The sequence below is a fragment of the Typopeltis vanoorti genome, chromosome 6 (assembly GCF_054136105.1).
Source record: "Typopeltis vanoorti isolate ZY-2024b chromosome 6, IOZ_Tvanoo_1.0, whole genome shotgun sequence".
In the NCBI taxonomy this organism is placed as follows: Eukaryota; Metazoa; Arthropoda; class Arachnida; order Uropygi; family Thelyphonidae; genus Typopeltis; species Typopeltis vanoorti.
In genome coordinates this window covers 7,495,668-7,512,095 of record NC_143554.1, presented here as the reverse complement: position 1 = coordinate 7,512,095, position 16,428 = coordinate 7,495,668, and the positions used below count along the sequence as shown (strand labels likewise).

The following is a 16,428-nucleotide window of genomic DNA, read 5'->3' as shown; positions in this document are numbered from 1 at the left end:
TGGCTAAAGGTGTAGAATTTTCAATTAAGACAGGGTACATGTGGAATTATCGGGCTGGAAAGTATGACAAGCTTAGGAGTTTGATTGGTTCAGTGCCATGGCATGTACAACTGCAAGGACTAGAAGTTGATAGTGCATGGGAGGTAGTTAAGAAGTGCTTGCATGAAGCAATGGCTGACTGTATACCTAGAGTCCGAATAATAAATCAAGTAGGGGTTAAATGGATGAATAACACCATTAAGCTTGAGTTGCAAAAAAAGAAACAACTATGGAGGGAATTTAAGGAGAAGGGTGACCGGCAGGCACATGAACGGTATAAAGCGCAGGCCAGAAGGGTGACGAGTGTGGTAAGAAAAGCAAAAAAGGATTACGAAAGAACATTGGCCATGCAGGCTAAAGAGAATCCTAAACAGTTTTTTAGATATGTAGCAAGTAAAAGGAAAAATGTACATGGCAGATTGATTTTAAAGAATGCCGATGGTAGAGAGGTAACTGAATCAGTTGAGTTACTGAGTGAGCACTTTGCAAAAGTATATCACCCAGGTGGTGACATTGCAGAAACGAATAAACCAGTAGATTATACGGGAATTGTGGTTAATGAAGTGGAGGTGAGTAGTCTATTGCATAACCTCAATGTCAATACATCTGTGGGATTGGATGGTATACCAGCTTGTGTTGTACGAGAAGCAGCTAAAGAATTGTCAGTACCCTTGACCATTTTGTTTAATTTGAGTCTCGGGTCTGGGTTAGTCCCGAGCGGGTGGAAAGAGGGGAAAATAGTTCCACTGCATAAAGGTGGTTCCAAGACTGCTGTTGTAAATTACTGACCGATTAGCATATCAGGAATCATTGTCAAGGTCTTAGAGAAATTAGTCAAGAAAAGAATACAGGATTGGATAGATGAAAATGGGATATTGTATGGGGGACAAAATGGTTTTGTGAAAGGTAGATCATGCCTCAGTAACTTGCTCACGTTTTATTACACAGTGACGGCTGAACTGAATAGGGGTAATGGGTTTACAGTGATACTACTGGACCTTGCCAAGGCCTTTGATAGGATACCACATGGAACCCTAATCAGTAAACTGGAGCAGATGGGTATAGATATAGGGTTGGTGAGATGGATAAGAGGGTGGTTGAAGGAGAGATATCAAAGAGTGGTTTATTCAGGAGTGGAGTCTAAAAGACGTCTTGTGATTAGTGGAGTGCCACAGGGCTCTGTTCTTGGACCACTGCTTTTCAATTTGTTCATCAATAATATTGGAAAGGATCTGAGAGGAAGTGTTCACTTGTTTGCTGATGATGCATAGTTGGGTAGAGCAATTGTGAGTGCACAAGATGTCAAAATTTTACAGGATGATTTGGATAGTTTGGAGGACTGGGCTAGGAAAAATGGATGTCAATTTAATGTGGCAAAGTGTAAGGTTATGCACTTTGGGGTGAAAAGAATAGCAGCAGTATATCGCATTGGTGGAATCATACTCCAGGAGATTGATGAGGCCAGGGATTTGGGAGTGTTGGTGGATAGGAAGTTGAAGTTTAGGGGGCACATTGCAAAAGTAACTAAAACAGCTCACCAAATCACTTGGCTTCTGAAAAATACTTTAACATGCAGAGACGAACAAGTTGTTGTTCCTCTGTATCGAGCCTTGATAAGACCCCATCTGGACTTCTGTGCCCAGCTATGGGCACCAGGGTTTCTTCGTGATGGGGAGGAAGTGGAGAGGGTCCAGAGACGAGTGACCAAGATGATAGCAGGTCTGTGGAATGAACCTTATGAGAATAGGTTGAAGATTTGTGGGTTGCAGAAATTGGACGATAGGCGAAGGAGGGGTGATATGATTGAGACATTCAAATTACTGAAGGGTTTTTATAAGATTGATCCAGAAGATATTTTTGAAAATATGACTGGTGGTGGGAGGACTAGGGGCCATGCATGGAAGCTGGGCAAGAGTGTGGTTGACAAGGGTGTTAGAGCTAGGTTCTTTACTTGGAGAGTGGTAAATGCGTGGAATAAGCTTCCAGAGTCTGTTGTGGGTGCTACGACCGTGAATGAGTTCAAGGCAAGGTATGATAGATACTGTGTGAATGTTGAATAGTTGTTCTTGACATGATGTTAGGGCCTCCCTCGATGAGTCTGTCGACTCCTTGGCGTTTCCCGGAACAATAATAATAATAATAATTGAAAAACATATACTAGAAGAAACTGGAATAGGGCAAATTAAAGCTTTTCTGGGAGCTTTAAGATCTATGTATTGGTTAGCAAAAAATGGGTTACCACATACTACATTATTTGAAAAATTGCTCGAGCATTGCAAGGCTATCGGCTTTTCCTACTTAATCTTAACGTTGGTAGAAATGCACATTATACCTCAGAAAGAATAATGCAAGTGTTGATTGATATTTTAGCATCAGAAATTAGACCTGAAATATTGAAAAATATACATTCTTCAGATTATTTCAGTGTTTTAGTTGATGAAACTACAGACATCTCAGTTTTAAAACAGCTGATAGTGTACATTAAATGTATTTGTCAACTTAGAAAAGAGGTCAGGGTTAGTTTTGTATCAACTTGCAATATCATTGATGGCAAAGCTTTTGATGGCTATAACTTACAAAGTAATTGAAATCCTTGACAGTCTAGGCTTAAAAACTTGTAATCTGGTGGGCCTAGGATCTGATGGAGCAGCTGTCATGATTGGAAAGCAAAAGGGAATTGCAAAACTGCTCAAACAGATGGACTCATGGTCAACTGTCATTGTGTACACCACCGACTGGCTCTTGCTAGTGCTCAAGCACTACTGAAGTGCCTTATTTAGTCATGTTTAATAATATCTAAAGGCAATTGTTTTTCTTCCAAAATTCCTCAATCAGAATGGCTGGTTTAATCCAAAATATACTGAACAGTCCTCAGATTAAACTTAAAATGGCTAGTGACATTAGATGGCTGTCACATGATTCTGCAATACACTCTCTAAGAGAATGCAGAGAATGCATGGTGAGTGTTATAGCTGCATTAGAAAGAGAGGCCACTGAATGAAATGATATCACAGCTGAAGGTTTAAGTAAATATATCAGAATATACAATTTTGTAGCTTCACTAATGATGCTTTCAGATGTGTTACCACATTTATCTAACTTGTCTAGATCATGGCAAAGGCAAGATGTTGGCTTAATTGAAATAGAGCCAGTCTTAGAAGCCAGAAAACTATCCATCATGGAAATGAAAGACATTCCTGGCAGTCATTTTCAAAATCTTCATCCGCATCTTTCAGGTGAATGGTCAGACCTTCACAATGATTATTCAGATTCTAATATTATTATGTTTAAGACTACAATATATGATAAATACATAGGCATAGTTATTAAACACCCAGAAGCAAGATTTCCAGATATGTCAATCATTTCCTGCTTTTCCATACAGAAAGTCATGATCAACATGAGGCTTCTGAGATTCTTTTTGATTATTATTCTAGAAATGGAAGTCCTGTAGTTTTAAACTATGAAAGTACTAAACTAGAATGGGAAGTTGCATCAGAAATGATTACTGGACAGTCATACAAAAATCTAGATCCAAGACAAATACTGCTGAAATTAGCAACAACATCTGAGCTCAAAGAGTCTTTTCCAAATTAAGCAAAACTAGCTGCTGTTGGACTGGCCATACCTGTGAGCACAGCTGAATGTGAAAGGGGTTTCTCTGCATTAAAAAGGATAAAAACCTGTATGAGGAATCACATCAGTCAGAACACTAAATAATCTGATGCTGATTTCACTGCAGGGACAAGATCCAACAGATTTTAATTACAAAAAAGCTGCCCACAACTGGGTTTCTAAGAAGACGAGAATTAATGTATAGAATTTTAAGCTGTGAGCATTACAAGGTTTTTCATTACTTAATGAGAAGATAAGAAAAATCCTAATTAAAAGAAACACATGTATTAACCACAGTGAAAATTATTTAATTGTAAATATTTCATCCTAAGTATCTTAGGACATCATCAGTACAGTAGTTTAAAAACAATAATAGGAATAACATACAGTTAGGGCGCATGATTACAATAGAATCTCATTAAACGTGCGTAACGTGTTACAGAAGTAAAAAAATAAAATAAAACATTTAACACAATTTTGTATGATAATTTCTTTAACTATAACTTAAACTGCAACGACGTTCTTACTTTAGGAATAGTAAGAACGTCGTTGCAGTTTAAGTTTGATCTGTGTAGTAGGGCTTCAGAATTTTCTATGTATAAACGTTCATGTTTATATAAAGATCTAAGTAAAAGTTTAGACTTTTCCCAATGGATCCTATGGTTTGGATTTTCAATTCCGTGTTGAGAGAGGCCAGATTTCTGCAGTTTAAAAAGACGAATGTGGTCTTGATGTTCTGAGATGCGTTTCTGAACAGACCTACCTGTCTGTCCAAAGTAAGACAATTTGCATGAGCATGGAATCTCATAAATGCCAGGCAACATCCAAGGTGAGAATTTGGCCTTAGGAGAAGATAACAAGTTGAAAATTTGGTTGATAGGTTTGTAAGTAGTGGCAAAATTGTATTTCTTCATAATTTTAGAAAGATGTTTGGAGATGCCTTTGACGTAAGGTATGGGAATCCTATGGACGTCTTCCTGTCTGGTTTGATGTGTGGATAAGTGACTGATGATTTTTTGAGTTGTTTTAGGATTATATCCATTTAGGATGGCTGTATTTTTGATTATTTCTAATTCCTGGTTTAAAGATTCTTTAGAGGAGCAGAATTTGTGTGCTCTGGAAACTAGTGATTTAATAATGCCAAATTTCTGAGATGGATGATGAGCAGAAGAATTGTGAATGTAGCGACCTGAGAATGTAGGCTTGCGAAAGACAGACATGGCGATGTAACTGTCTTATTTTCTTTGGATGTGTAAATCCAAAAAGGAGATACACTGTGGAGATTCTTTTTCTAACGTAAAGTTGATGCGATGATGAAGAAGGTTAATTTTATCTAGAAAAAACAGTTGTAATTCATGTTCGGGATGATCCCAGACTGCAAATATGTCGTCGACATATCTTAAACAAATTTAAAAAAGAAAAATCCTAGTCTTGTTTGTTATAATTACTATATAAAATATTATTCTTGTTTGAAGTAATTTCTAATAAAATTACTATTTTAATTTGTTATGAAAAAGGGTCTTTCTTAACTCATTCAAAATTTTTGTATGCCATGCTACTGATGCTTTATTCCACCTGGCTGGTAAAAATTTCTGGGGAGAACACTATAGCGGTCAGGACAGTAGAATATTGATCAATTCATTGTCTCTTTGGCATACTGTTTAGAATGTAATATAGATTTTCTCTGCGTGTGCGCGTGCATGTGTGCCAGATGATGACCTTAATATGAAGGTCAAAACGTCAAGAAATTAAAGTAATTATTTCTAACATGGTTGTAGTCTCCATAATTTGCCTAAAATGACAGTACTAAATTTCTTATTCAATGACTGGTATGTGTATATTAAAGCTGACACCAATGTTGTACTAACACCCCATGCATCTATCATAAGCCATTCTCAAGTTGCCACCACTGCCAAAATCTGCATTGTATTTTCTCTTCAGTAATATGTAATACCTAGGCATAGGTTTTTGTGGTTAAGCAGTTCTGTAAATCATTTTTGGTATTGAAACCACATAGTAATATAAAGAGATTAATTAAAAATAAACGATTTAAAAAACCCGACAAGTTTCATGCATCGTAAGACTTACATCATCAGGTGTAATGGTAGAATAGGTTTTACACAACAAAAGCTTATTGACAATTAATTATAAATATTAGATCCTTTTTTATAACTTCACAACTGTTAAATAAATTGATAAGACAGAATACAAATGACATATTTGTTACTTTATGCGTGTTGGAACATTGTTAGTTGTTGATCCGTTCTGTGGTTCATGCGTGCTATATTCTAGGTCCGTGGAAGTTAAATTTTTGATGAAGGCAGACCACACTTGATCTCGTCAATGTCCATTGGCTGGAAACACCAAGATTAAAATCCTGTCTAAGAGGCAAAGAACCATTAAGAACCCCATTCAGTGCAATAAAAATCAAGGCTTGATTTTACATCAAGTGTGGTCTGGCTTCATCAAAAATTTAACTGCCATGGACCTAGGATATATGATGCGTGAACCACAGAACATGACAACTAGCAATGTTCCAACATGTATACAGTAACAAATATATCATTTGTGTTCTAGTTTATCAATTTATTTAATAGTTATTAAGTTATAAAAAAAACATCTAATATTTGTAGTTAATTGTCAGTAAGCTTTTGTTGTGTAAAACTTTTATGTACCACCACCCCTGATCAGGGCTGCAATCAGGTGCCCCTCATCTTCAAGCACCGTTTGAAGATGAGGGGCACCACTTCACCATGGGAAATAATGAAATATGTATATGAATTACACAATTACAAATTATAGTTAATGTAATAAAAATGAAATTTAAAATCACTCAAATTATTATGAATTCTTAATAATCTAACAATATTTTTAACTTAATACATCACCAGTTGTATTATAATTTGCTTGAAGTGAAACGTTATCAATATTACCACAGATTTTATTTCACAGAGTAAGCATCGAACTGAGCGAAAATTGTATAAATATCTCAATTGTTTATTTTTATTTTTTAAATTATTAGTTTAAGACAGACCGTGAATTCATTCTTACGCTATGCTTTACCTTTTGTGGATGTGCGATTGTGACTGAAACAGTGACATTGTTCTGCAAATTTTAGGGCTTTTTTTATTCCATGTGCTCCTCATTCACTAAATTTGGTAGTTAATGCAGCTAAGATATCCTGTGAAACTGTAAATTTTTTGGGGATAATTCAGGAATTATATAATTATATTTCAATATCTGTGAAGCATTGAGCTATACTAAAAAAACATATTCATGTTTTAAATTTAAAACCACTTTCTGCTACTAGGTGGGAAAGTAGAGTAAAAGGAATAAAGCCACTTAAAAATAATATCAAGGAAATTTACCAGGCACTTTTTGATATTACGACAGATGAAACTAAAAATATCGATTCTAGAGTTCAGGCAGACAACTTAATTTCAAAGATTTATTCGTTTAAATTTATTTGCTCTGTTCATGTTTCTTATGAAATCTTAAGTCTTATAAATGTTGCAAGCAAAATAATGCAGAATCCTATGTTTCATATAGGAAAAATTACAGGAAATCTTGATTATGTTCTACAAGAATTAAATACTTGTCGAACAGACCAATATTTTGAAAATATTATTAGAACTGAAAAAGAAGTAGCAAATTATCTTAATATCGATCCTATTTTTCGAGACATTCTCAAACTAACAAAAACAGAAATGTTTGGTTATGAAGCATCAGATGAGACAACGCATGATCCCAAACAAAATTTTAAAATAAATTTTTTCTTCGCAATTTTAGACACGACCATAACTTCAGTCACAGAAAGATTCATATTCTTAAAACAACATAGCGAGGACTTTAAAGTTATAACAGACATTAGCAAATTAAAAGTTTGAGTGATAAAGATTTAATGAAGCATTGTAAAGATTTGCACTTAAGAGCAACAATCAAGATTACGACAGTCGCGATATTGATGGTATGACTTCATTTGAGGAATTAAAAACTTTGCAATGTTTTATTAAAAAGAGTCAGCTCCTCAGGATGTTTAAAATTATATATAGGAAAATAAATTAACCGACACGTTTCTGAATATTGGAATTGTAATGCATATTTATTTAACATTACCAATATCCGTAGCATTAGGGAAAGAAATTTTTCAAAATTGACACTAATAAAAAAATTATTTGCGGTCGACAATGTCTGGAGAGTGTCTAACGGATTTATCAATTATATCAATTCAAAATAATATTGGGGTGTTCAAGGGTCAAAGCTGTATAACTGAGAGGAGACCTCCACATAGCCTTTAAAGGAATGCGGAGAACCAACCAGGGCTTCTGACCTAATGTCCAATCCTCACCTTCTCGTGATGCACCCTGTTGGGTATCTACCTGGATACTAAACGAACGACGATGGGCTGGCAATTTGGGATTTAGCCAACCAAATTGTATTCTTATTGGCTTAAACCAATATAGAAAATGATGGTACAACATGACAAAATTTCATGCTGGCTGGGGCGTCACCCGGTTAAACAAGGCCCCTTTGTTTTTGCCAAGGAACCAGGGCGAACATCGAAAAGTCAGCTACTGGAACAAATCTGAAAGCACACCCTAACTCAACATCACCAGAGTTAAAGATCGGTACAATCAACATAAGAAGCCTGAATGGCAAAGAAATGGAGCTAGCTGCAGAATTGGATAAGTATCAGATTGACATAATAGGGGTGACTGAAACAAAAAAGACAAAAACTGGTGAGATATTTCTGAGCAATAAATACAAAATGTTATATTCAGGCAATGACAATCAAGGAAAAGAAGGAGTAGGCATAGTATTCAACACAAAACACGAGGCTAATCTTCTTGAATGGCATTCAGTCTCAAGTAGAGTGATGTGGGCAAATATCAGAATGAGGAATTGGACAATGAGACTTATTTGTGCCTATGATCTCACAGAAGGTTCTACTAAGGTAGAAGTGGAGGAATTTTTTGAGGCTTTAGAAAAAGCAACTGACACAATGAAAAAGGAAAAGTTGGTCCTTGTTGGGGATCTAAATAGCAGAGTAGGATATGATTGTCAGAGATACAAAAATATTTTGTAAAAATTTGGAGAAAAGAGCAAAGCTAATAATAATGGCAAATACTTGTTGGATTTCTGCACAGGACATGGATTGGTTATTACTAACACCATGTTCCAACATAAAAATGTGCACAAATTCACATGGAGAGAAGAGGCAAGGAATAAGAAAAGTCTCATTGACTATGTTATTGTTGATAGTGATGTTTTCTCCCTGGTGCAGGACACCAGAGTGTACAGAGGATTTGAAATTGGAAGTGATCACTATTTAGTCTTGAGCAGGATAAAATTGAATTTCATATTGAAAAGAATAACATGTAAGAAAGTTTTAAAGCAAATAAAAGTTGAGCAGCTCTCAGATGTGAATTGTAGACTAAAATACACCAAGATTATTGAAGAAGAAATGAAAGAGTTTGAGAACAGGAACCAAACCATGGAGATTCAGTGGCAAGCCTTGAAGAAAACCCTGATTGATTCAGCCAGAGAGGCATGTGGTGAGGTTGTCTGCAAGGATAGAAAAATCAGAACTCCATTGTGGACACAGGAAGTTAAAGAGGCAGTGAAGGAAAAGAAGAAAGCATATCAAAAGTTCCTGGTCAAATAAGTCAGCTTGTGCTCTTAGAGAATACAGAGACAAATGTAAGAAAGCGAAACACTGTGTAAAACTAGCTAAACAAATGTAATGGGAGAACTTTGGCAAGGACGTAGAAAATAAATATCAAGAAGGTGGTAAGATATTCTGGTGGTTGTTGAAGAAGCTTAGAAACGGAGGAAAAAGTTCTGTAAAAGGAGTTAGAGATGACAAAGGTGACATGAAAACAGGAGATAAAGATATCCTTTATAGTATGGAGTAATTACTTTGAAAAATTGCTAAATGAAACAAGCAGTGAGAGCACAGTGGTAAAAAACACTCAACAGGCATACAGTCAGAAATACATATCCATACTTGAAGTAGAAAAAGCCATCAAAGGCCTGAAATGTGGAAAGGCAGCAGGAGTAGATGATATTTGACCAGAAATGCTGAAGTATGGTGTTATAAAAGTCTTACAGTGGCTGCCCTGCATAGCTCAGAATGCCTGGACACAGGGATGAATTCCCGATGATTAGAGTAGAGTAGAACTCTAACAGTACCCACATATAAAAAGGTAAATAAAACTGAATGTGAGAATTACAGAGGTATTTCCCTACTGAGTGTTCCTGGCAAGATCTATGCAAGTATACTTGAGAAATGGTTGAGAAGAATTGTGGATGAAAAGCTTGGTGAAGAACAAGCTGGATTCAGGCCAAATAGAGGCTGTCAGGATCAGATCTCCACTTTATGACAAACAATTGAGAACGCATGGGAATATAACAAAGATCTGTATTTAAGTTTTGTCGATCTGGAAAAGGCATATGAAAAGGCACCAAGAGAGAAGCTATTCAAATCGCCTACAGTTGTATGGTGTCAGTGGGGCATTATATCAAGCAGTACTTATTCTTTATTTGATGTATAAGTCAGCAGTTAGAATTGAAGGAAATACAGGAAGATGGTTTAATGTTAAATGATTGGTGTCAGAAAGCATGTACATTATCCTCTCTGTGATTCATTATCTATATGGATCACATTATGAAGGAAAGTGGTACTAAACCTGATATCAGAATTGGAGATGTTAATGTCAGCTCATTGCTTTATGCGGACGATGTTATCCTTCTAAATAAATCCACTACAAGTTTGCAAGATTCCCTGACTAAATTGAATGACTGTTGTAATAGATATGGTATGAAGGTCAGCATTAAAAAGTCAAAGACAATGAAAATAGGTAGAATTGTTGAAAATGTCAACTGTGTTGTGAATGGGGAACCTGTGGAACAAGTAAAACATTTCAGCTACTAAGGCATAATTTTTAGTGAAGATGGTAAATTAAATATGGAAATAGACAGCAGAATCAACAAAGCTGGTATGGTAGGCAGTCTGGTAGGTAGGTAGTATGGTAGAAAGATTAGAGAAGTGAAGAGATGGCATCAATGGCAATATCATATTAAAAACGAGGATATTAGGAAAGAACTTGACATTGTCAGCATTCAGGAATGTGTTAGCAGAGCTAATCTCAGGTGGTATGGTCACTTAAACAGAATGGGCTCGGAAAGATTATTAAAACAAGTGTTCTCTGCAAGGTTGACAGGAAAACGACCCAGAGGAAGATCAAGATATAGGTGGATTGATATAGTACAAAGTGCCTTAGACGATAGAAATATAAAATCTGATAACGTTGGAGTCTTGATAAGTAACAGATTGATTTGGAGGAAAATTGTAGATAGGAAGTTAGTAATGATGTAAATTTTTCATGTAGTGAAGTCATATCCTGTACACCTTTAAGGTACATCTCAGGAATTTGATGATGATCATGAAAATAATATTATGGATTCAATTTGACATTAAAGATATTAATAAAAATTTTGTGGTGGCTAAAGCAAGATGGATAAATATGTAAAATAAATCTACCTTTATCCTAATTGTTATATAGTTAAAAGCATATCGCTAAATTATCTTTGTTATATAATAATATTTCTTTTTATATTAAAATAAAAGTAATTTTTGTTTATATATATATATATATATATATATATATATATTAACGAAATAAACATTTTTGGAAATTTTTATTTTTAAAAATTCCTTATTAATGAATTTTAGTGATTACAATGTTCTACTGTTGTTAAATAAAATTTATTTTTATGTATGCATATAAACTGTTTTGTACTTTTAACAAAGTAATATTTTTCGCAAAGATTTTTCATGGAAACTTCTTTTATGGGTGCACTGAAAAAGTTTTGCACCAGGGCGCCTCCTACCCACTGCACGGCACTGCCCCTGATGATGTAAGTCTTATGACGCACAAAACTTGTCGTATTTCTTAATTGTTTATTTTTAATAAACTCTTTATATTACTATGTGGTGTGAATACCAAAAACTACCTAGAGAATATGTAATACCTGTGTTGTTTTTTTGTTTTTTCCTGACATTGTCACTGTGGCTATTTTTTATTTTCCCTCCCCTTAGCAAATGAACATGGATTGAATTATCTTATAGTTAGTTGACTCAGCAGTCAACTAGTATAGTTGGTAGTCAATTCATTTTGAAGTGTCCTTCTGTCCACTTTGGAAATTAAATTTGTTCCTAGACTCTTCGAAAGATAAATATCCTCTACTTTCAGGAGAACATCAAAATTATATTCTGCTCTAAGTTGGGTAGGTCAAGTTTAGCCAGCCATGTTATGCTGTAAACTACAGTAGAATTCATTGGGATGAAACTAATGAGAAAGTTGTTTATTATTAGAAAGCTGTGAAGCCCATATTCATTGACCAAGCCTTCACAAAAATGACTGCATGAAGCTTTCTCAATTTTGGTAGGTTATTCTAAGCAGTACTCCTAATTTTTGTGTTAAGTGACTTATTTGTTAATATTATTATTATTTTGTTTTCTTGAATTCTAATCGAAGGACTCCAGCTGTAAACTGTTAGAATTCAACGTCCTATTTAATTTCAACAGTTATTCTGATTTGTTTTGTCTCTTTTCTTATATGCATTGAGATTGATCACAGAAAATTCTGCTAATGATAAATAATTTTCTTAAATGATTCTGTAATTTAATGTTATAATATAAATAACAAATTTAGTTTTAAAATCAATTTTTGTTATAGTGATACGGTATGTGAGTTAGGAGGTGCATCAGAACTGGCAAATTATGGTGAATATTCAGGAGCTCCTACTGAACAACAAACTTATGAATATGCTAAGACCATTTTGAGTTTAATGACACAAGAAAAACATCCTGAAGGTAAAGATAAATAATAGGTTGTATATGTTATTTATCATAACATCTGCCATCTGTTTTACCTTAAGTGTTTATTTTCAGACTGTTTACAAATAAATATTATTTTTTTTTCTTAACTAACTTTGCAATATTATGTTGGATCCTTTTTTCCCATTATTACATTGCAGAAATTTAAACTGAAAAATGAAAATGAGTGTTTTTAAATTATTTTGATAATGATAAAAGCTTTTTGAAGTTAGTGTTTAGAAAAGTGTTTAATATGAAAGTTATTTAAACTTATTTAAACTTTGTGTTCAAGCACACTCTGAGGCCTTGTACTTTTAAAACATTAAATATAATAAATTATAAATGGGAATGAACATATCCCATTCCCTGGTGTATTAGGCTCAGTAGCTTCTCATAGCCGAGTAACCTGGCTTCTTCGAAACCTGATTAGAGCTCTAATAAGGCAGATAATCTTCTGCTCAGTGTATTTGTGCCTGTCAAATTTGTATGTTCTTCTTCTGTCCAGTTTGCTTGTTTTGTATGAAGAAAAACTCTGCCATCTCCAGGTGAGATTATCTAATTTACCTTTGGTTGAAAAACCCTGATAAAGGTTCTTCGCCTCCTAGATAGGATTTCAATCTTGGTCTTTCCAGCCAATGGATATTGTTGAGATTAAGCTGTGGAGGCTCTCATGTGAATGAATATTTTGTTAAAATATGTGTGACCAAATTATATCTCTTAATATGCATAAATTATACATGCTGTAGATTCAAATATATGAATATTACTGAGGTAAAAGTAAAGGCATTTGAAAACAAGAATCAAACCTTAATTCAGCCTGAGAATCCTGTGATTAGTTTATCTGCAAATATAGAAAAAGATTTATTGGACATTGTAAGTTTTTCCACTTAGTTAGATTATAATAAATTTAGTTATCCAAGTGTAAGCAAACAGTTTGCGCCTGAAGTATCTTCAGGACTGAGGCAACTCGTGGTAAAGGCGGACTAAGCTCTCTCATCACTTGTCTTAGTATCTTCTCCCATAACGCAAAGCACATCTCCTTACGGACATGTATAATGCTATGCATTAAGGGAAGGCTATTACCCAGACCGGTTTCGATTATTGAGGTCTCGTCACTTTGTTTGCTTACACTTGAATAAAGGATTAAACTAAATTTATTATAGTCTAACCAAGTGGAAAAAAACTTCTAATATCTTTCTCTAAATTCAGAGTAATTTAATAATAAGGCGAGACACTGTTTGGCAACTCGTATAGGTAAATATGACTTCTCCATTACTTCCACCTCTGGGTCTGGCTCACACTGACGAGACCTCAATAAAGGTCGAAATAAGTCTGGGTAGTGGCCCTTCCCTTAATACATAGCATTATACATGTCTGCAAGGAGATATGCTCTACATTATGGGAAATACCAAGACCAGTGATGAGAGCTTAGTCCACCTTTACCACAAGTTGCCTCCGTCTTGAAGATACTTCAGGCGCAAACTTTGTTTGCTTACACTTGGATAAAGGATTAAACTAAATTTATTATTTATTGGACATATTGGACGCTTCAGAAGTTATCAGTAATACAGGAACATAAATCTTATAAAAACTGCTGACTAGTTAATCAGCATGTGCTTTTAGAGAAAACCAGAATTAAATGTAAAAGTATCTTCAAATGAGCTGAAAGGCATGTGTTGGAAATTCATGTTGTTTTATAACCATTCTAATTCACAAGATAGCAATAAAAAAATATATTTTTTCTATATTTCTGATATTTCACTAGTTTTATACCCAGCATCTTCAGAGCACAAAACAGTTTGTTGCAGTATTCAAACAGCAACAGTTAGTTAATAGTTTAAACAGATTAAAATTATAATGGATAAAATATAGAACTAAAGTCTTAATTGACATCATGTATTGTTGGCCAAAAAGAAGAGATTAATAAGTATTAATCTCTTTTATTATACATCACAAAGGCAGTCATATTGATAACAGTTTGCACTAATTCGATGTTGAAGTGACTGTCTTCCAGATTTTTGGTAAATCGATACAGCCATAGTTGTTAAGGTTTGGGAACATTTTAAAGCTTCTGTTGATTCCAAAAACAGTCTCTCTCTCTCTTGTAATGACTTCTATGTAGCACTTTTTTTTTCTTTCCCTATCTAATCCTGTGTTATGAAGGAGTGCCCAAGGTCTGCTAATCCTGATTTGCTATAACAATGGTACCGAATGTATTCCTATGTTCTTCAAGGTGGATGTCAACAGATCTTCCTGTCCATCCATGATAAGCCAAGTCACAAGAGTTTGTTCTTAGGTGAAGGCATGAGGGTTGCTAGTGTAATATATGGTTTAAATATGCTGTTGAGCTCATATTTATTAAGCATTCTGGATGTCTTTTCAGTTGTACTGTCAATCTATGGATTAGTAATGTTGCTGTGGTATTGTGTGTTGGGAGCATTCAGTATATTGTCAGTCTTTGGAGGATTATAGACATTGACTAAAAAAAAAAGTGGTGATGGTAAGTGAATTCCATGGTGTGAACAGCATCACTGGAATTTGTTTGTAATCACAGCAACGCATCTTTCATAATGTGGTTTCAAACAGCATTGCTTTTTCTATGATGTAGTGATTAGTGTAAAATGCATTACACATCACAAAGGCAGTTATATTGATAACATTTTGCACTAATAGTTATTAATGGAATTAGAGCAGCAATGAGTCACAGAATTAAGACAGAATGCCATAATTATTTCTTTTTGTCAGGTGAGAACCACTTACAGAAATCTACAGAAAAAAGTTCATCACCGGAGGATGTCTACACGTGACATTACATCATCATCCTGTCCAAAAATGAGGCATCATCAGAAGACAGGACCTTCAAAATATCCAGAGACGACAGCAAAAAGAAATAACATATCTTAAAGATATACTCCTAAAAATGGATACAATCTTGAAATCATCAGTAACATCTTAGATAGACCATCATATATTCCATTACGTATACATCAACAACTGTTTCCATACCTTACATAAAAAATGTTACAGATAAAATAGCAAAAATACTCAATTATATACAGCTAAAAAAGTTTTAGAAAATTTTTAGCTGTACTACTTTTTTCTTTTTTTTTTTAAATTTTTTTTTAGTGATAGTATGGCTAAAAGTTGCCTTCATGCTGCTAGAAAAAGTGTCCATGATGTTAAGATTGCCAAAACAACCTCACCCTCCTCTTAAATAACTAAAGGTGTACAAAATTTTCTGAGCATATGATATTTGTTATGTTGGAAAGATGGAGAAAATCTCACTCAAAGAACATCGGTAATGTCGACGTTAGGATTAGCATTTCACCACCAAAGAAATATTTATATACTTTGGTGACTCAAATGCTATATATAGAATTCAACAGCTATGTTTGTAGATTTGAAGAGGATAGTGAAATGATACAATGATTGTTTTCATTGTAATGAAAACCAAGTTTCATCTTAAACCAGCTTTGCTCAGCATATATCAAAGACTTCCGTATTAATGATTTAGGACAGGCAAGGGCAACCTTTCCTAGTTTGGGGGCCAAATTATCATTTTATCTCCGAGTCAAGGGCCGGACCAAATTATTAAATAAAATAAATTAATATTAAATGAATTAAAATAAGTTGCTACTTTATATTTCATTTATTTATAATATAATGCTTTGGTATGAAGCTTTACATAAATTTTATAATATAATGAATGACATAACAATTTAATGTGAAGATTGGCCTTGTACTTCAACTACGAGACTATCAATATTGACGTTAATATTACTTAAGGATAATCACATAGAATTTTTGAGGTTTTCGATTTATTTTTTGATTTTTTGATTTATTGTATTTCATCCTCGAAAAAAAACTGTTCACACATGTGTGCTGCCGAAAAG

At 34.4% G+C, this 16,428-nt stretch overlaps 1 protein-coding gene across 3 annotated transcripts in view; it reads left to right on the top strand.

Annotated features, from left to right (window-relative positions):
• Positions 1 to 16,428, top strand: part of ATPCL (ATP-citrate synthase) — a 555,953-nt gene that overhangs the window by 183,073 nt on the left and 356,452 nt on the right. For all 3 annotated transcript variants that reach the window (XM_090394661.1, XM_090394662.1, XM_090394663.1), the window contains exon 10: positions 12,396 to 12,532. In XM_090394661.1, the coding sequence (XP_090250787.1) occupies positions 12,396 to 12,532 (137 nt within the window). The remainder of the gene's footprint in view (positions 1 to 12,395; positions 12,533 to 16,428) is intronic.